Source organism: Acytostelium subglobosum (genome assembly GCF_000787575.1).
Source record: "Acytostelium subglobosum LB1 DNA, scaffold: scaffold16, whole genome shotgun sequence".
Taxonomy (NCBI): domain Eukaryota; phylum Evosea; class Eumycetozoa; order Acytosteliales; family Acytosteliaceae; genus Acytostelium; species Acytostelium subglobosum.
In genome coordinates this window covers 413,405-433,710 of record NW_012236517.1, presented here as the reverse complement: position 1 = coordinate 433,710, position 20,306 = coordinate 413,405, and the positions used below count along the sequence as shown (strand labels likewise).

General features: G+C 43.4%; 13 protein-coding genes across 13 annotated transcripts; 6 read left to right on the top strand and 7 right to left on the bottom strand.

Moving 5' to 3' along the window:
• Positions 1-220: 220 nt before the first annotated feature.
• On the top strand, positions 221-1,347 carry SAMD00019534_078990 (hypothetical protein; the record flags this gene model as incomplete). Its single annotated transcript, XM_012896939.1, has 3 exons — positions 221-403; positions 487-565; positions 632-1,347. 3 exons carry the CDS (start codon positions 221-223, stop codon positions 1,345-1,347), a joined length of 978 nt encoding a protein of 325 aa, XP_012752393.1.
• A 223-nt stretch (positions 1,348-1,570) lies between these two features.
• On the bottom strand, positions 1,571-3,906 carry SAMD00019534_078980 (hypothetical protein; the record flags this gene model as incomplete). Its single annotated transcript, XM_012896938.1, has 5 exons — positions 1,571-2,728; positions 2,820-3,158; positions 3,236-3,421; positions 3,497-3,716; positions 3,803-3,906. 5 exons carry the CDS (start codon positions 3,904-3,906, stop codon positions 1,571-1,573), a joined length of 2,007 nt encoding a protein of 668 aa, XP_012752392.1.
• A 427-nt stretch (positions 3,907-4,333) lies between these two features.
• On the bottom strand, positions 4,334-5,221 carry SAMD00019534_078970 (hypothetical protein; the record flags this gene model as incomplete). The annotated part of the gene is made up of 1 exon (XM_012896937.1): positions 4,334-5,221. One exon carries the CDS (start codon positions 5,219-5,221, stop codon positions 4,334-4,336), a length of 888 nt encoding a protein of 295 aa, XP_012752391.1.
• Positions 5,222-5,245: 24 nt separating this feature from the next.
• Positions 5,246-5,512, bottom strand: SAMD00019534_078960 (hypothetical protein; the record flags this gene model as incomplete). Its single annotated transcript, XM_012896936.1, has 1 exon — positions 5,246-5,512. The coding sequence occupies one exon, from the start codon at positions 5,510-5,512 to the stop codon at positions 5,246-5,248; it is 267 nt and encodes an 88-aa protein (XP_012752390.1).
• A 402-nt stretch (positions 5,513-5,914) lies between these two features.
• Positions 5,915-7,519, bottom strand: SAMD00019534_078950 (hypothetical protein; the record flags this gene model as incomplete). Its single annotated transcript, XM_012896935.1, has 1 exon — positions 5,915-7,519. A coding segment is annotated over one exon (1,605 nt), but the record flags the coding sequence as incomplete, so codon positions are not given.
• A 202-nt stretch (positions 7,520-7,721) lies between these two features.
• SAMD00019534_078940 (hypothetical protein) lies at positions 7,722-8,582 on the bottom strand (the record flags this gene model as incomplete). The annotated part of the gene is made up of 2 exons (XM_012896934.1): positions 7,722-7,786; positions 7,934-8,582. 2 exons carry the CDS (start codon positions 8,580-8,582, stop codon positions 7,722-7,724), a joined length of 714 nt encoding a protein of 237 aa, XP_012752388.1.
• Positions 8,583-9,630: 1,048 nt separating this feature from the next.
• On the bottom strand, positions 9,631-11,388 carry SAMD00019534_078930 (hypothetical protein; the record flags this gene model as incomplete). The annotated part of the gene is made up of 2 exons (XM_012896933.1): positions 9,631-11,100; positions 11,227-11,388. 2 exons carry the CDS (start codon positions 11,386-11,388, stop codon positions 9,631-9,633), a joined length of 1,632 nt encoding a protein of 543 aa, XP_012752387.1.
• A 266-nt stretch (positions 11,389-11,654) lies between these two features.
• On the bottom strand, positions 11,655-12,696 carry SAMD00019534_078920 (hypothetical protein; the record flags this gene model as incomplete). The annotated part of the gene is made up of 2 exons (XM_012896932.1): positions 11,655-12,464; positions 12,547-12,696. 2 exons carry the CDS (start codon positions 12,694-12,696, stop codon positions 11,655-11,657), a joined length of 960 nt encoding a protein of 319 aa, XP_012752386.1.
• Positions 12,697-13,154: 458 nt separating this feature from the next.
• On the top strand, positions 13,155-14,788 carry SAMD00019534_078910 (hypothetical protein; the record flags this gene model as incomplete). The annotated part of the gene is made up of 3 exons (XM_012896931.1): positions 13,155-13,643; positions 13,723-14,386; positions 14,445-14,788. 3 exons carry the CDS (start codon positions 13,155-13,157, stop codon positions 14,786-14,788), a joined length of 1,497 nt encoding a protein of 498 aa, XP_012752385.1.
• A 1,091-nt stretch (positions 14,789-15,879) lies between these two features.
• On the top strand, positions 15,880-17,647 carry SAMD00019534_078900 (hypothetical protein; the record flags this gene model as incomplete). The annotated part of the gene is made up of 3 exons (XM_012896930.1): positions 15,880-16,119; positions 16,214-16,866; positions 16,969-17,647. 3 exons carry the CDS (start codon positions 15,880-15,882, stop codon positions 17,645-17,647), a joined length of 1,572 nt encoding a protein of 523 aa, XP_012752384.1.
• Positions 17,648-17,953: 306 nt separating this feature from the next.
• Positions 17,954-18,205, top strand: SAMD00019534_078890 (hypothetical protein; the record flags this gene model as incomplete). Its single annotated transcript, XM_012896929.1, has 1 exon — positions 17,954-18,205. A coding segment is annotated over one exon (252 nt), but the record flags the coding sequence as incomplete, so codon positions are not given.
• Positions 18,206-18,282: 77 nt separating this feature from the next.
• Positions 18,283-19,032, top strand: SAMD00019534_078880 (hypothetical protein; the record flags this gene model as incomplete). Its single annotated transcript, XM_012896928.1, has 1 exon — positions 18,283-19,032. A coding segment is annotated over one exon (750 nt), but the record flags the coding sequence as incomplete, so codon positions are not given.
• A 211-nt stretch (positions 19,033-19,243) lies between these two features.
• On the top strand, positions 19,244-20,110 carry SAMD00019534_078870 (hypothetical protein; the record flags this gene model as incomplete). Its single annotated transcript, XM_012896927.1, has 1 exon — positions 19,244-20,110. The coding sequence occupies one exon, from the start codon at positions 19,244-19,246 to the stop codon at positions 20,108-20,110; it is 867 nt and encodes a 288-aa protein (XP_012752381.1).
• Positions 20,111-20,306: the final 196 nt, after the last annotated feature.

Here is a 20,306-nt window from a genome sequence, read left to right as displayed (position 1 = left end):
ACATCCTTAGAGCTGAGATGTAATGGTGATATGACCACACGCAAATCGTGATCATGTTGATTGCTTGATTGATTGATTGATTGATTGAATGATGGTAGTATTTAATAATGGACATAGTATAGTATATTATTGTTGTTTGTTACAGATATATATATATCTTTGTAGAAGTAGAAGGTAGAAGTTGGAGTAGTAGTTTGTTGTTTGAGTGTTAGAAGAAGTAATGAGTTCATTGTATAACTATGATATTGGTGAAATCGATATTGGTAAGCTAACAGCTGCCATTGGACTAGACCTAAGGTTCCAAGGATTCAACGAATGTTTCCCAAAGATACTCAAAAGGAACCTCTGGAACACCATCCAATTCACCCGTAGACATCAATTACTCTCACATCCAGCATACCAAGTATGTACACTCATCCAAACAATCAATCATTCAATCAATCACCAACTAACTAACTGGAACTATTCCACTCCACACCCATCCAGGAACGATTGATCCCACCTTTGGCGAGAACTGCAATATTTGATATGTTCACAAGGTCCATCGCAGCTCAGAGAGTTGAGAGTAGATTGGATAACAATCTAATATGTATGTGCCATAAGGAATTATACCATTCATATGCACTCAAAGTGATCATCGACTTCAAACAATTGATATCGACTGCTGGTACAAAGTTTGAGATACCCTTGCTCCAGGACAAGTCGGCAAGCTGGCCATCTGACCTAATGGACGTCGTCCTAAACTCATACCGTCCGAGTGATCTTGAGCCCAGACCCATGAACATCGATCCGATGTCCGACCCTTACGAGCTCTTCTACGACTTTGGTTACCTCCAAGACTTGCTACATCTTCGTTGCTACCTCCGCATCGAGCATCTACGCATGCTGCTCGAGATACGACGCCTGGAGTTGGCTAAGCATGGCATGACCGAGGACCAGCACACTGCCCTTAGCAAACTTGGTGAGTGGACCTCCAACACTGCCATCGCCTACCTCGACATGGTTGTATACTCGACAATATTGAATCTTGGAGACAAGGTGTCACCTGTACCACATCTCCTAGTACTGGATACATTGGTCAAGCTACAGAATGACCTTGGCTGGATGGTCACCACCTTTGTCCGTCCAGGAATCAGTCTGATTCCAGCAGGACATGCTCTGGAACTACCGGTCATCATCAACGACCTGTGTGCAATGGTGGAGAAACACTCCATCGACATTGTCAAGTCGTATAACGAACACGAAGTGCACATCCCACCCGGCTGTGCTCCATCCGCTGTGGCCACCATCCCAGCAGTAGTGCCATCGCTTGCACCACCTCGCGCTCATCTCAACATGATCCGTTGATTGATCAGTTTTAGTTTGTAACATTACCCCATAATAATAAAGATTGATTGATCGAATGAATGATTGATTGGAATGATTCCATCACCTTTCCAGGTGGAATGGTCTTGTCGTGTATTTTAAATATGGATAGCAAGTCATGTGTTGTGAGTGAATGAGTGATGGGTGAAGGAGAGGAGGAGTGTCTGTACATGTTGTTGTTGAAGGAATGATAGAGTCCAACTCTTCATTCAAAGTCTTCGTTCATAAGCAGGTCCTCGTTGCCGTACTGGTAGTTGCACACGATCGATTGATCGTGGTTAAATGTCGGCTGCTTGGAATAGCCGCCCGCTGCCATCAGACGCGATTTGATGGACGACGCCGACGTGACCGAGGACGTGGAGATGGACGAGGATGTGGACGGCGCCTTGGTGGAGCCGTTCTTCAGCGGCGACGACACCAACAGCTGCTTCTTCTTGACGTTGATCTGCTCCTTGGTGCCCGAGGGCGTCGGGTTGATTGTGACCACCTTCTTCTTGGCAACGTGGCCATTGCCGTTCAGTACACCGTTGGCCGCGCCATTGTTGAGTGACAGTGGAGACAGTGGCGCACGCTTCTTGGCGGCGGCTGGCATGGCGCGTTCATTGTACGGAGACTGAGCTTCATCCTTCTTGATGGCAGCCACTCTTGGTGTCTTTGGCGTTGATGGCGTACCTGGTCCGACTGATGCCGAGGAGATGGCATTACTGCTGCTCTTGGTCAGGGCAGGTGCGGCGACAGACTTGGATGGGGTCTTGGTCGTGGCGGTGACGACCTTCTTGGTGGCAACCGGTTGCTTGGCGTCTTCCATCTTGTTTTGACGCTCCTTCTCCTTGCGCATCTTCTCCAGGTCCTTCTTGATTCGCTCATTGTCGGCTTGCTGCATCATCAGCTCGAGGTAGTTGAAGCCGTCGTAGGTGAAGGCAAAGCCTTGGGTGTTCTGCCACTCGATCAGATCCTTCTTCAGACGCTCCTCAACCGTCGGCAGCTTGGCCATGGCCTTGCGCATGTTCTCCTCCTGAACAAAGCGGTTGCGATCAAACTTCTTGGACAGAAGACGCTCCTTGTCGCCCAGCACATTCTGCTCGTACTCGATCTTGGCGTTGCGGATATCCTCGCGCTTCTCAATCAGGTCGATCAGGGGCTTGGCCACCTCGTACATCTTGGTGACGTCCTCCAACTCCTTCTCGAGCAGCTCCAAGTGTTCCTCTGTGCCCTCCTCGACGCCCTGAAGTAGCTCGTCCAGTCTATCATTGGCCATATGCATCTGAAGGTATAACTCCTCAATGTCCACCACTGCCTTGTCAATAAGGTCTGAAAGGCATGCTCGTCTAAGTTCCTCAATTCGGAACAGTTCCTCATTGCACTAAAATGTGATTGATTGAGTGTTAGCTGGCTGGCTGGCTGGCTGGCTGGCTGGCTAGAGATGGCTGGCTCGATAGCCAAAGATAACATACTGCTTCAATCACATCTGGACCAAGTCCAGCAGTCTTGCTAAAGAATGAATCGCGCTCATCTTCGGGTGTGCCCATCTTGTTCCAGAGATTGGTGATCTTTGATGCCAACTCGCAAACGAGTGCTTCACTCTCCTTCTTGATCAGATGTAGCTTGTCAATCTTTTGTGACAACACGGTGATGGTTGACATACTGAGTGAGATTGGCGATACATGCTCCTGACTGGACTGTATCATCCTCTCAATGGACTTTTCAAACTCTGTGTCTGGCGCAATCCTCAACTCTCCCCACAACTCTCCAATCTCTGCGCACAGTTTCTTCACCTTGGTAAAGGCATCATTCTATATGTTGGTTGTCGTTGGTTGTTGGCAAGTTAGTGGACATGAACATGTGGAGCATACTTGTTGAGCATACTTACACGTTGTAATTGCAACTTCTTCATCTTCTTTTGTAATGATGAGATACGCTCCATTGAGTAGTCGTTGCCAGATATGTCACTCTCATTCATACGACTGTGATTCAAGTCCTTGAGCTCCAACTCCTTCGATATGTCCTCAATCTTTGTCTCCAAATCCTCTATCATTACAACTCTATCCTCAGTTCTCTGATGTTTGATTGATTGATCCAATGTCAGTAAAGTATACTTAATTGATTGAATGATTGAATGATTGAGTGATACCTTTCGAAGAGCACCAAGTTGTGACTCAACGTATGATTCACGTTGTAATAAGTTCATGTTGGCCAATGGTTTGTTTGATTCCTTGACAGTCTCGCCAAGCTCTGTCGTCATGGTACACACAGACTCCAATCCAGTAAGGATATTCTTTATAACATCATCCTTATACTTCTCCTCTCTCTTCATTAATGTAGTGTATATATTTACAACCTGTTGTGATGCTCTGTTGTTATCATGTCAGATCATATAATGTCATGATGATGTTAGTCAATGTTGTTGTAGTTGTTGTTGATTGATGTATAAACATACTCATCACATTGTTGTGCTCTATAGGTGTTCTCTACACCGAGCTCATCCCATATCTTGACTATCTTTCTCAGTAACTCTCTGACACAATCTTCTGTGTTGGACATGTTTGTTCAGCTATTCATCTATTTAGCATATAATAAATATGCTATATACTTCCAATTCCTATGTTATATCTATATATATGTATATATATTATCTCAAAGTTGTAAACGTTAGTTTGAACAAACAACAGTTTAACATCCATGTTATGATCTTTGTCTGTTAACGCGCCTAAATTTTAACGGACTTTTTGAATTTGAATTTGAATTTCTCCAACATACCCTCTCACACTTACCCTCGCATTGTTTGTGATGTACTTAGTTTATTTAATGGTAAATGAGACATGAGCCAAAGGATGACCTTGATTCAACAGGGTCAGTGCCATCAAGTGTCATCCATTTCTCTGCTATGTTGCTGTAGATAAAGTTATCTCCAACTCCATTGAGTGTAACTAAACCATGTGATTGGGTATATACTGTTGGCATTGTGTTGTCATAGTCCGTGAGCTAAACGATGGGCTCGTGTGCTGGCCAAGGCCAATTGGAACCAGGTGGCTGTGTTGCCTCCAACAATCATCGTATGACCCTTTCCAGTGTAGCATGAGGCGATCTTATCATCTTGAGTATATGTTGTTGGGATGGGTTCGTCGCACTTCTTGCTGAGAATGTCAAACGACAGGATGTCCACGAGGGAGACCGTGGACTGAGCATCCACAAAGCCACCAATGACAAAGATCTTGTTCTCATGATAGATAGAATGTGAATCAATGACTGGCGATGTGAGTCGTCCAATGTTGGTGAACTGTTCCGTCTCAATGTTGAAACAATCGACTCGGTCCAGCATATTGCCATCGTTGCATCCACCAACCAAGTAGATGAGCTTGTTACCATCGTAGCATGTTGATATGCTTTCACCTCCATCGACACCGATGATCTCAATGTCATCGAGCCACTTTTGATCGACGAGTGAGTAGCGAGAGTATGTGTTCGGTGATCCACGACTTCCAAACACATAGACTTTGCTTCTTGCGTATTCAACCGATCTGAATATGCAATCTCTTGTTGTGTGCTTGTCATTGAGCACAGTCCACTCACCAGTGTCCAGCGCATAGATTGAGCAAGAGTCTCGACCCAAAGAGAAGATGTGATTCCTGAAACGATGTTCAACCCTTGGAGCCGTTTGAATTTGAATGCATTTTGCAATGGTATCACGGATACTAGTCTCCAAGATAAAGCTATCAATATCGATCTGTAATGGTTGGGTCAGAGTGTAGTTGGTGTGAATGAACTGTGATCCTCTTCGAACAAAGTCCAGCAGTTGATCGTTGTCCCATATGACGTTGTTGGGCGTCTTGAATGTCTTGTCAAAGAATTGCTCCATTGATGTTTGAATCCATTGCACCAACTAGTCCATGCGGTCCACCTCACCATCATTTGTTCCGTTCACACCGTTGGAGTTGTTGAATGATTTTTTGGTGAATTGTGCACTGAGGTTGGTAATCTCATTGATGATGTTGTTGATTGATGTTGTAGTCTTTTCAAACTCGTCATTGAGTTTCTTCTTGAGCCTCTTCTCCTGCAGAACGAGGTACTCATGCATCACTCTTAACTGAATGGCGAGTCGTCTCTGTGAGATCTGAATGGTGTAATAGGACCACGCCAAGCCTCCCATAGTGTCTCCAGTCTGGTATCGAACCTCTTTATCCTCTTGTTACTGGAGAACTGGTGTTTATATTACTGAAATGGTCAAAGTCATGTCTACTATGTTGTGCAGCCAAACAGACATCACAGACAATTTGATGACAGTCATAACAAACAAACATCTGTCTTTTATTGTGTAATTGACATCTTTGTTGAATTTCATTATCCATATTAATTATATATATTTTTATTATTATTTATTGAATATATATATATTTTTTTATGTTTAATATTTAAATTATCTCTTCACTGTTTTATGATGAAGTGAAATGAATGTAAACCATGGTTTTGTGTCTCTTCGCCAACTTGGACAACAACCTCTCACACTCACACTCATATTAGGATACACCAATGATGATTGATTTTTTAATTAATGACTTATATGACATGTCCCAAACTTTAACCTTGACTCCACGGGGTCAGTGCCATGGAGAGGTGTCCACTTATCGGTCATTCGGGAGAGACGGAAGTTATCACCTTCGCCATTGATCAACAGCAGTCCATGTGATTGGGTGTACACACAGGGAATATTGGAATGATAACCAGTGTGGACGATTGGCCTGTTGTCGGACTTCTTCTTGGACAGATATACCTCGGTGGCAACGTCATTGCCAACAATAAAGATGATGTCTTTGCCATTGAATCCCGAGATCATGCTTGCATCGGGTCGGTACACGGTCTTGATTGGGAGCTCGCACATTTGACTGGCAATGTCAAACACCACTACATCGGTGAGTGCGACTTTGGACTCGGTGTCGACGAAGCCACCAACAATAAAGATCTTATTATATTGAATGAATATGTTGGAGTCTATTGATGGCGTTGTTAGTCCAACCGAGAACTGTTGAGTATCAATGTTGAAGCAATCTATTCGATCCAATAGTTTGTCATTTTGAAATCCACCGACCAGATAGATGAGCTTGTCACCATCGTAGCATGTTGATATGTTCGTTCCACCATCGACACCGATGATCTCAAGGTCATTGTGCCACTTCTGATCGATGAGTGAGAAGCGAGAGTATGTGTTCGGTGATCCGCGGCCTCCAAACACATAGACATTGCCTCGCGCATATACAACCGATCTGAATATTCTTGTTCTAGGTGTGAACTTGTCATCGATCACAGTCCACTCACCAGTGTCCAATGCATACATTGAACACGAGTCATTCCAGAATGAGAAGATGTGATTCCTGAAGCCATGTTCTATCCTTGTTGGAGCCTTTAGCATTGTAAAGCTACTGTTCAAGATCCCTTTCAAACTAGTCTCCAAACCAGACTTATCTATATCCATGTGTAGTGCCTCGGTCACAGAGTATGTGTCTCGAATCGAAAGCGATCCCCTTCGAACAAAGTCCAGCAGTTGACCCTCGCTCGGCATGGCCTCATCCGATGACGTGAACTCCTTCTCGAGGAATTGATTCATTGTCTTCGACGAGAGTATCGATTGCACCAGCTTATCCATGACGTCCACCTCGTTCTTCATCTCATCATCTTGATCTGTACAACCACCGCCAATGCCATTGACATTCACATTGTTGTTGATGATGACAATCTCATTGATGATGTTGTTGATTGATGTTGTCGTCTTTTCAAACTCGTCGTTGAGTGTCTTGTTGTGTCTCTGCTCGACCAACATGAGATACTCATGCAGCTCCCTGAACTGATTGGCAACGCGTCTGTGTGAGATCTGAATGGTGTCGTAGGACCATGCCAATCCTTGCAAAGTCTCCCACAGTGTGTCCAATCTATCATCGAATCTCTTTATCCTCTTGTTCTTATTGTATTGTGAGTTTATATTATTGTAATGATCAAAGTCATGTCTACTATGTTGTGCAGCCAGACAGACATCACAAACAATTTGATGACAGTCATAACAAACAAACATCTGTCTTTTATTGTGCAATTTGCACCTTTGTTGTTGTTGTTGATTTTTATCATAGCTACTACTATAGTTGTTATTATTATTTTGATTGTCCATGTTGTTATTATTATATATTACAACAAATATGAATGGAATATGAACAACACAATTAAACCCATCCATCTGAATGAGGGTGACAATACGATTTTGAGTTTAATATCAACAATGTTTATTGATTTGTTTTTTTTAGTTCTGGATTGGATGACAAGTCCCAAAGAGGAAACAAAAGTAATTATTTGACTAACTCATATCAATTCAATCATTGATATATATAACATGCTCCGTAAGATATCCTTGACTCTACAGGGTCAGAGTTGGCGAATTCTAGAGGTGTCCATTTGTCATCCAAAACGGAGAATGTAAAGTTATTCTCATCTCCACCAAGTAATACAAAACCATGTGTAAGAGTGTTGATTATAGGAAAGTTAATAACTTCCCCTATAGGCATTACATGTCTTTTGATTGACATACTTTCCAAATCGATCATGATTGCCTTTTCAACCCCGAACATAAAGAGATAATCCCTGCCATCATAACATGACTGGGTGACCATATCTCCATTGAATCCAGTCTTGAGGAATTGATAACATATTTTTTTGTCGAGTTGGAATGTTAAGATGTCAGTGAGCGAGACTTCACATTCAACATCAACATATCCACCACTCACTATGATCTTATTTTTATAAATGATTGAGTGAGATGCCCTGGTTCCAAATGTTAGTCGTCCAACTGTTGAGAATTGTTGAGTGTCAATGTTGAAACAATCAATTCGATCCAGTAGTTTGTCATTGTGGAATCCACCGACCAAGTAGATGAGCTTGTTACCATCGTAGCATGTTGATATGCTTTCACCACCATCGACACCGATGATCTCGAGGTCATTGTGCCACTTCTGATCGATGAGTGAGAAGCGAGAGTATGTGTTGGCTGATCCTTCACCTCCAAACACATAGACATTTCCTCGTGCGTATACAACCGATCTGAATATGCGCTCTCTTGGTGTGCACTTGTCATCGATCACAGTCCACTCACCAGTGTCCAAAGAGAGCATCGAACATGAGTCCTTCCAGTATGAGAAGATGTGATTCCTGAAACCATGTTCAATCTTTGTTGTACGCATCTCAATGCAATCGTTCAAAAGTTTAGTTAATCGATATTCTAACTTATACTTATCAAACATTATTAATAATGGCTTATAATCGACAGTGTGAACGGTTTTGATTGTTCGAGATGCTCTCTGGACAAAGTCCAATATCTGGTCTTCATCCCATTTGACATCATTATTATATGATGAGTTGTACACTTGATCAATGAACTGGTCTCTAGATTTGGAGAAGAATATAGTATTCACCAACCTATTCAATCTCTCAATGTTCTCGACATCTTCAATATCAACGTTGAAGTTTTCATCCTTGGAATAACTTGGCTTGATTTGGTAATGATTGATATTTGCAATCTCATCAATGATATTGTTGATCGATGCTGTAGTCTTTTCAAACTCCATCATTATATACTTTTTGTAAATCTGTTCCTGGACGACGAGATACTCGTGTAATTCCCTGAATTGATTGACCAGTCTTTTGTGTGAGATCTGAATGGTATCGTAGGACCATGCCAAGCCCTTCAATAACTCCCATAATGTATCCACTCTAGTATCGAATCTCTTTATCCTCTTGTTACTTCTGTTGTTATTACTTTTGGTGTTGGTGTTGTCGTCGTCTTTGGTTTCATTGAAATGTGACATTATGTTCTCGACTTGATCAAAATCATGTTTATTATGTTGTGCAGCCAGACATACTTGACAAACAATCTGATGACAATCGAAACAAACTAATCTCTGTCTCTTATTGTGTAGAGGGCATCTCTCAATTTGTTTGTCTTCATTGGTGTTGCTGAAGTTGTTGTTGAGGTTGGTGTTGTTGGTGATGTTTATGTTGTCGGTGTTGATGTTGTCAGTGTTGTTGGCTTTGTTAATGATGTCGATAATGTCTTTAGTCTTTAAATTCATCTTCCAATATCTATCTCTATCTCTATTATCTCTATTACCTCTTTGAAATGAAGTGTATTAGTTTGTGAAATGAACCAAATAATCTGTGGACTTGTCAAATTAAATAAAATTTACATTTATTTGAAGATGTAGATGAAGATTGATTGAGACTGACTGGTGGTCAATGATAAATATGACATGTTCCAAAGAATGGCCTAGATTCTAAAGGGTCATCACCTTCAAGTGGTATCCACTGGGATTGAAGTATAGAGTATATAAAGTTATCACCATCGCCATTGAGCAAGACAAGTCCACGAGATTGTGTGAACAGACATGTTAGCGAGTTGTCATAACCAGTGTGGATCGAGACAGAGGTGAGCGCCAGCTTCTTGGACAATGACACCATGGTGGTGGTCTCATCGCCAACGATGAATATACTGTCCTTGCCGTCGTAGCACGGCAAGATGCTCTCGTCCGGCCGGAAGTTGGTCTTGATGAAGGTGTCACATTTCTTGCGGGCGAGGTCAAATACCAGGATATCCGTCAGTGTGACGCGGCATTGCACATCGACGTAGCCACCAACGATGAATAGCCTGTTGTTGTTGACAAATGTGTAGGGCACTCGGGTCGTCACTGACAGCCGGCCGACTGTGGCAAACTGCTGGGTGTCAATGTTGAAGCAATCAACTCGGTCCAGCATACGGTCGTTGTAATATCCACCGACCAAGTAGATGAGGTTGTCGCCATCGTAGCAGGCGCCTATGTTGGCGCCACCGTCAATGCCGGTGATCTCCAGGTCATTGTGCCACTTGAGCTCGGCCAGAGAGAAGCGTGAGTATGTGTTGGGTGTGTGATCGCCGCCAAACACATAGACATTGCCGCGTGCGTATACGACCGATTTGAAGATGCCCACTCTTGGTGTGCACCTGTCGTTGATCACGGTCCACTCGCCAGTGTCCACGTCGAGTATTGAGCACGAGTCGTTGTAGAATGAGAAGATGTGATTCCTGAAGCCATGATCGACCCTTGGCGACTTTTGGAACTCAAAGCAAGTGCGCATGAGCTCCTTGATGCCGTGCTGCAGCTTGAAAATATCAATGTCGATCAACAATGGTCGGGTCACAGTGTGGACGGTCTGAATTGATTGTGAGCCTCTTCTTACAAAGTCCAGCAGTTGGTCGTCTGTCCACGTGATATCATCGGATTCCTTGAACGCCTTGTCGATGAACTGATCGATCGACTTTGATGTTTGAATCGATTGCACCAACTGGTTCATACCGGCCATGTCCACTTCATCTTCATCCTCATCATCATTGTCATCATCTTCATCATTATTATTGTTGTTGTTGTGGTTGAATGTTGGTTTGGTGCGATGAGCATTGAGGTTGGCAATCTCATTGATGATGTTGTTGATCGATGCCGTGGTCTTTTCAAACTCTTCGATGAGTATCTTGTTGAGCTGTTGCTCTTGGGTCACAAAGTAATCCTGTATCTCTCTGAACTGATTGGCGATACGTCGCTGTGATATCTGAATGGTCTCGTACGACCATGCCAAGGCCTGCAGCGTGTACCACAGTGACTCGAGTCGTGTGTCGAACCTCTTTATCCTCTTTGTCCTCCAATTATCCGTGACTTGAGAGGACTTTAGATTCTCTGATTGATCAAAGTCATGTTGATTGTGTTGACAAGCCAGGCACACAGGACATATTATCTGATGACAATCGAAACAAACAAATCTCTTCTTCTTATTATGTAATGAACATCTCTGTGTGCATACGTCAGAGTTGTTGTTATTGCTATTGTTATTGTTGTTATTGTTGCAATTTATATTGTTGATATTGTTGTGGTTGTTGTTGATATTGTTGTTGATGTTATTGTTATAATTATGGTTGTTGTCTTTGTTGTTGTTGATATTGTTGTGTTCGCTGCATTTCTCCATGTGTATGTACTACATTCACTCACTATATATCTCTATCTCTTCTATCTCTATTATGAATGTCTTTGACTTTGTGGTTAATTCCAAATTAAACGACTTTAATGTAAGTGGCTTTAGCCATAAACTCACGAAAGGGTGGTATTGACGCTGTGAGATAAACCTGCCTAATTTTAATTATTTATGGTTTTGTGACCTCCGATCCATCCACCAATCAATCAATCAATCAATTAAGGTAGGTCGAACAGTCAGCCGATCGATCAATCAATCAATCAATGATAAATATGACATGATCCAAAGTTTTCTCTTGAGTCCACTGGGTCATTGCCATTGAGTGATATCCATTTGTCTTGCAACACTGAGTATCTGATACTGTTTGCACCTCCACAAAGCGAAACAAATCCATGTGATTGAGTGAAGATGAAGGGGTTGTCACCATCGTCATCCTCACTCAAATACAATTGAGAGTGTTGTAATGAATTTTTGGCGCACAGATTGACCGTGATGTACACTTGATCAATTCCATTGTAACATGTTAGGAGGCTCTCATTTGTATTGAATTCGGTCTCGCAGTGGACGAAGCATTTCTTGGTCTGAGTGTAGAATGACAAGACTTCTGTGAGCGAGGTATCGCAATAAACATCAACATGGCCACCAACGACAAAAATCTTGTTTCTCCGGACGAATGAGTATGATCCTCTGGTAGCCACGCTCAATCTTCCAACAGTTGAGAATTGTTGAGTGTCAATGTTGAAACAATCAACACGATTCAATACTATATCATCGTTGCATCCACCGACCAGATAGATGAGATTGTCACCATCGTAACATGTTGATATGCTTTCGCCTCCATCGACACCGATGATCTCCAGGTCATTGTGCCACTTCTGATCGATGAGTGAGAAGCGAGAGTATGTGTTCGGTGATCCTTCACCTCCAAACACATAGACACTGTCTCGTGCATATACAACTGAATTGAATATGCGCTCTCTTGGTGTGCACTTGTCATTGATCACAGTCCACTCACCAGTGTCCAAAGAATACATCGAACATGAGTCCTTCCAGTATGAGAGATGTGATTCCTGAAGCCATGTTCAATCCTGGTTGGTTTATCATGAAGAGCACACTGTCACTGAACCATTGCGTATCGGGTTTGACTCATACCGTTTGGAGAATCCGCTCACGGAGCTCTTTGATAAATAAATATTGTCTGGCATTGAGGTTGGCAATCTCATTGATGATGTTGTTGATTGATGTTGTCGTCTTGTCAAGCTCATCATCGAGTTCCTTCTTGAGCTTTTGTTCCTCCATCATGAGATACTCATGCAACTCTCTGAACTGATTGGCGACACGTCTGTGTGAGATCTGAATGGTTTCGTATGACCATGCCAATCCTTTCAGCGTGTCCCAGAGTGTGTCAAGTCGAGTGTCGAACCTCTTTATCCTCTTGTTGCTGGTGAACTGTGTTTTCAAGCTGTATGAATGCTCACAATCATGCTTGTTATGTTCAGTTGTATGACACACTTGACATATGAGCTCATTGCAGTCATAGCATATTATTCTCTTCTTCTTATCGTGCAAAGTACATCTCTTATGATCATCAATAGTATTATTATCTTTACTATTATTATTATTAGTAATATTGTCCATGATTCATTCACAATGCTTTGATCATCGCATTTTGTCTATCTTGTAAATAACAAAAAATGACATGATGGAAGTCACAATCTTCAATATCTCTCACTATATATATATTATATTACTAAATAACAATGAAGATAGCAATAGAAGGCTGCTGTCATGGCGAGATCGAGACCATATACAACTCACTGGTCAACATCGAGCATAAGACTGGACAGAAGGTCGACCTGCTGCTCATGTGCGGCGACTACGAAGCACTGCGCAACCCCGCCGACCTCGGCTCAATGGCCGTTCCCGACAAGTACAAAACGCTAGGCTCATTCCACCATTACTACAGCGGTCGACTGGTGGCCCCTGTGCTCACATTGGTGATCGGTGGCAACCATGAAGCATCGAACTACTTCTCTGAGCTTCCCAACGGTGGCTGGCTATGCAAGAACATCTACTATATGGGCAGGTCAGGCGTCGTCACCTTTGGAGGTCTGCGTATTGCTGGCATCTCTGGAATCTACAAAGAGCACGACTATCAGAAGGGACTGTACGAGCGCGTGCCCCTCGATCACAGCACGATGCGCTCGATATATCATGTCCGCGAGCTAGATGTATTCAAGTTGTTGAATGTATGTTAACTAATGTGTGCGCGCGACATGAATGCCAGTCGACTGACACCAACCCACCCTTCGTCATCGACAACAACAGATGCAAGAAACACCAAGACTTGACATTGTATTCTCACACGATTGGCCACAGGGCATCGTCAAATATGGCGACAGGAGAAAGTTGGAGCAGTTTAAGCAACATTTGTTGAGTGAGGGTGATGAGCTTGGCAACCCAGCTGCAACACAGTTGATGTGTCAACTGCGGCCTAAGTACTGGTTCTCTGGCCATCTGCATGTAAAGTACGCCGCTGTCTATCCACATGCACATAGACCAGAGGACGGCGCTGAGCAGCTGGTCACAAAGTTCTTGGCACTAGACAAGGTGCTGCCTGGACGCGACTTCATACAAGTGATCGATGTAGTACAGACCGGTCCGCTGCAGCTGTCATACGATCCACACTGGCTGGGCATCCTGAACAAGTGTAGACAGATCACCAACACACATACCAGCAGCTACAAGACTCCATTGTCCAGACAGCAATTCCAACAACAGTGTACACCTAACAAAGAGGAATGTGATAAGATCAACAACAGAATGATGGATATCTTTAAGATGAGATTGCAACACACTGGTGCTGCTGCTGCCCCTGTTGCACCATCAGCTGATGACGGACAGAGTGCGCCCCACTTGGAGATACCCTTCAACTTCATTCAAAATGTGATGCCATTCGATCCTGCTCAACCTCATGCTCGCTACATGCCTCGTAAGTTCATCGACTCAATCAATCAACATTAATGACTAACTCGATGATCAATCACCAGCATACCCAAACCCTCAACACATTGTCATGAACAACCTGTTGGAGATCCTTGGTAGTGAACAGGCGATCGATGCTAGCAGTCTACAGATGTTGGATACAGAGACATTCCGCATGGACATGACAATGCCAATGCCGAACAATCAACAACAACAATCAGCATTCAAAGTACAGAAGTTGGAGCAAAGTGACAATGTCAAGACTTATAAGGACTCTGCAGAGATAGATATAGATGACATTGAAGACAAGGATAACCAGGGCGAAGGCCAGGATGAGGGTCAAGGCGAGGTAGACGATGATGTCCAGGCAGGACAAGAAGAGGAGAGCAACAACCTGGCTGCAGGTTAGGTGCTTATCTGTCAATCAAACAACCAATCAATCAATCAAGGATGATAATGTCCTGGGCAAAACCCATGTCCACTGAGTATCCACATGTGGCGCATAGTGCTGTTCAACCCGACACCGACATCCCGACACCGATACCAAACACAATCATTGACGACCCGCTGTCGATGTTGATGTCGAATACTCGTTGGAGGATGCTCTTATCGCGTCTACATCTCTGTTTGGCAGACGGTGCCCCATCCCAACCCAATGCTACAGTAGACTGGCTCCCAGATTGGATTAAAGTCAGAAGTTTACATTAATACCCAAAGTCCGACCGTCCACTACGCTTATTTTTGGAGCATGCGGGGGCATTCAGATTGTCCAGTCAGTCGGGTCATTCATTCAGGTGACATACCATGACACGATGTATGCTGTTCCAGCTACGAAGAGCGACCCGTCTAGTCGACCTCTGGACGCAATAGGCAACAGGACACACCATCAAAATGGGTGAGCTTGTCAACTGACAGTTGGGACGACGTGACCCTCAATCACTCACTCACCTCACTCCTCACTCCTCACTCACACACATCCAATGTACATTCGTTCATCATCCTTTCATTCATTCTTTTCTTTCAGATATCAGGACTCTTGGACATAGATCGCCTGGTGTCAGTTCTCCGTATTGGTCTCGGGGGTAGTCGAGGCCTTGAAGGTCCCTCGAGGGAACCAAACCCTCAACCCCCACCCCCAATTGTAGACCCCATAACCCACACTTTTGATTCGTTCTCCGGTGAGGACCGTGTTGGTAAATGGGGGGAAAAACAGAGAGGACCGAATGGGTCCAACATCAAAAACTCCCCACATCTAATTCCCGATTTGGAAAGGTAAGTGCTAAAGACCAGATCACCAAACTACTTAACAGTTCCAATGATAGTATATGCAAACACTCTACATCAATCAATATCATATACTACTCCAAAGTTATTATTATCATTATTATTATTATTTGTAAGATATATATATTTATTAGATAATACTTTGTAATATTTGTATAATAATATAATATAATATAATATAAGTTGTTGTAATATAGAATATATATATATATAATCATGACTTATCCAACAAATTCAACTCATACCAATAATGAGGAAAACTTGACGTCATTGCCAGACTATGACTATGAGATGGACTCCTCCAAACCAAGTAAGGAGATTGTTCCCGAGACATCTGGTGCCGAACTGGATACCACCGAAACACTAGACAAGAAGGCAAAGTTCAAAGATAGTTCATTTCGTTACCTTGGTCTATTCTTTATGTGTCTAATGACATTTGGAAGTTATTATATTTATGTATGTTATTCAATCAATCACTCGTTCTATCAATCAATCAAAAATCGACACACCCTAACACTCGACCAATCAATTTTGATCAAAAATTTTATAGGATATTCCATCAGCCTTGACACAAGATACTGTTGATGAATGGTATGGAGTGACTGAGGTGAAATATGGTCTGTTGTACTCTGTGTACAACTTCCCGAACATGATCATTGTATTCTTTGGAGGATTTATGATTGATCGTGTGTTTGGACTTCGTCTAGGCTCTCTATTGTTCTGTGTGTTGGTACTTGCTGGCCAGATCATCTTCTCCATCTCTGCAAGCTCCAAGACCTACTGGTTGGCCCTGCTAGGTCGTATCATCTTTGGATTCGGAGGTGAATCCCTAAGTGTTGCCCAGTCGACATTCACCGCCACCTGGTTCAATGGTCGCAGCGACCTCAACCTTGCCTTTGCCATCACTCTAGGCTTCTCTAGAATTGGAAGTGCCGTCAACTTCCAGGTGACCCCCGCACTGATAAAGTCATCGGGTCTTCCATTCGCAGTATGGTTCGGTACCATCTGTTGTGGTGTCTCAATGGTTGCCACCGTCCTTCTTTGTACTGTAGACACAATCCGTCTCAAGAAAGAGAAGTTCACCGTCAAGAACGATCCAATCTCCATCAAGGACATTGCTAAGTTCCCTCCAATGCTCTGGGTATTGATAGCTGTTGTAGTCTTCTTCTACATCCCTCTCTTTGTCTTTGTTTCCATCGGAACGTATGTTTATTACATTGATCAAAAATATTACCTCACCTCTCACATCAAACTAACAATCACTCAATCAATCAAATCTATCTATCAAATATTCTTAATATACAGTCAATTCTTTATTGACAAGTTCGGTGTTACTGAAGACTTTGCAGGCGTGTTGACCAGTATTCCATACTATACCGCCGCTCCATCACCTGTGATTGGATTCCTGATCGACCGATTCGGAAGGAACTTGTCCTGGTTGTGGGGATCAACCATTCTCCTGCTACTCTCCCACATCGTCCTGGGCTTCACATCTGCCGACCCATATGTTGGTATGATCCTGATGGGCTTTGCCTACGCAATCATGGCTGCCTCGATCTGGCCCTGCTTCCCTGGTCTTGTCTCATCCACCCGTCTTGGCACAGCTTATGGACTGGCATTCGCCTTCCAGAACCTGTGTATTGGACTTGTTGGTATGGGCATCAACTCAATGCTCGAGACCTACGACAACAACTATGACTACGTGGAGGGACTCTTCATTGCCAGTTCTGGAGTGGCTGTGATCCTCGTCTCTGTCCTGATCTTCATGGATCTCAAGGCCAAGTGTATCAATGTCAGTGCCAAAGACTTCAAGATAAACATCATTGCCCTCAACACCAAGACTGATGTTCAGGAGCTTGAAGACGTTCCAGTCGATTCCGAATCGTCAGAAAAGGCCAATTCCGAGACAGAATCAGTTAACAACTATGATGGTAGAGATGATTATGAAGTTGTATTGGAGAAGAACAAGGAGGTCGAGGCTTAATTTTAGCATTCACTTCCTTCTCCATAATCAACACAATGTATAATGTATGTTTGTTGTACAACAGAGGCATGCTAATAATCATTTAAATAAAATGGTTGGTTGGATGCAATATATATAAGAGGATGTATGTTTATTTTGACTTGATTGCTGCTAAGGTTAGCTTGGGTTCTGCAGGGTTCAACGGGTGTTGTGGGTGGATTCTTCAAATATTTGTTTTGGAATCCAAGGTCCGACCCGTGATGACCCTTTGCAACCTCCAACATAGTAATAGCGACCAATTAATACATATATATAATACAACATCTGATGTCTGAGGAGCTAACCCAGTTAATAGTCACCAGAGTTAAGCAAGCAGGTGTCAAATGCTTCTTCTGCGGTACTGAGTTGGATATCTGGGTCTTGGGCAAACACCTGCCCGTGTGCGCCAAACTGTGTTACAATATCATCATTGATATGTTCCAGACTAAAGAATCACAGGAGGAGACTCACACGTTGAGGCTGCGTATAGAGGAGTTAGAGGGAATCATCAAGTCATTATCGCAACAACAACAACAACAACCACAGCCACAACAACAACAGCCACAACAACAACAGCCACAACCAACATCGTTGTCATCAACACTCACGCTTCAGCAAATGAAGACGCCAACCAAACAAGTGCGGCAGAGAACAATAGAGAGCTGATGAATATCACACATACCAAGAAGTTGATGGATGGAGAGACTAGCAAACAAACCAAGTGCTTCCTGCATTCCAACGTTCGAGACCCAACCAATCCCAACCGGATTATAGTAGAGGCGACTTGCAATTCACCAGAGAACAAGATCGAGAAGAAGATCATTGTCTACTATGGCGACCAAAAAATGATGATGTGCAGTGTTGGACATATTACAAACCATACCAGGTCAATGCCCTATTTGAAGCTTGCTGTACCTGCGATTGGAGAACACGATCCAGAGAAGCCTATCATTGGAGATTCTGTCCAACATTGCCAGAACTGTTCAAAGGGTTGTTCTCGCATCTTGAAGTGTTGCCATCCAGACAGCACGTTTGGCGTCTTTGTATACTTCTGTCGATGGAACTGCCTTGTCGAGTATCTAACCAACAAACGAGAGAAATGGACTCAATGGTGCGAAGCGAACACCGGTATCTCCAGCAGGGCAACGATAGATATCGACGATAATGCGATGTCAACAACTACATCACCACCCATCCCAGCACCCAGCCCAGCAGCACCAAGCCCAGCAATAACCAAACCAGTGTCTAAATCAAAGGCCAAGAAAGCAGCTGCAACACCAACACCAACAACAACAACAACAACAACAACAACAACAAGGAGGAACAATAAGAGGAAGAACAATACCCTTGAAGAAGGTGAAGAATAAATATGCTGCCAGCAAGCTAAGTCCATTAACTGACAAATGCCATACCCTCAACTCTGCACTTACAGATCAATGGTTCAACCAAGATGAAGAGTACACAAGTTACTTCAAGCTCTCCCATAGTCAAGTGTCTCAGCTCTGTGAGAAGCACTCTTTTGAACACAAGGACATGCTCGTCTTCCTCATGAGGTGCCGCCACAACCTTCCCTGGTACATGATGGAGCGTGTGTTCCTATATCAATTGACAATCGCTCAGCTCAGGTACTCATTCACCAAGGTGTTCGATAGATTGAAGTCGTACTGCCATGGGTACTTCCAGGATGTGGTTCACAATGGAGAGCTTCGAGACAATCATGCAGAAATATGGAAAGATGGTATTAAGCACAATGTTCATCTCATTGTGGACGGGTCAGAGCAGAGGATTCAAGTGCCGCCACACAAGACGATCAAGGATCTTGTTTATTCTGGCAAGAAATCAATGTATTCTTTGGCAGTGTTGGTCATTTGCGATATACGTGGCAAGATCGTGTATGTAGGTAAGACAGAGGGAGGCGCCCAGCCTGACGTCTCGCTCTACAAGGATGCTGCACCTAGACTACAGGCTCTGTTCGATGAAGATATTGTCATTCTCGGTGACAAAGGATTCAAAGGAGGTCAGAAGTACTACACCAACACCATCACCCCCAAGATCAAGTCGGCTTCATTGATCGATCATATGGAGTACACAGACAAGATGATCAGAAAACGCACGCTCGATGAGCATCGCCTGCGTCAAGGAAAGGAGGCGACCAAGGTATCTAAGAAGTTGAAGGCATTGGAAGCCAAGGTCACCAAAGAAGGATTCGATGCCGAGCGTATCCTGAGAGAGAAAGATGAGAGCAATCGAATCAAGAAGGTGAGGATCATCATTGAGAATGTCTTTGGAGAGATGAAGAAATGGAACATATTGTCAGACACAATCAGATCACTTGGCGACCTTTCTGACAACATTCAACGACACAACGCACTCTGGACAATTATCGCATATTTGACCAATATGTTCCACTCCTTTGGACGAGACGACGATTTCTTTAAGGTCTAATTTATCATACAACAACAACAACAACCACAACAACAACTACAACAACAACAATAAAAATATAAATATTTAATTAACATCAGATAAGGTTTGAAAGGGTTCCCCTTGCTGTTCCAAGGGTTGTCCAGGGTCGAACCAGCTCGAACCCAAGGATTGAGACCGCTGAAAAATGAATTCTCTGCGTAACCTTGACTATCCC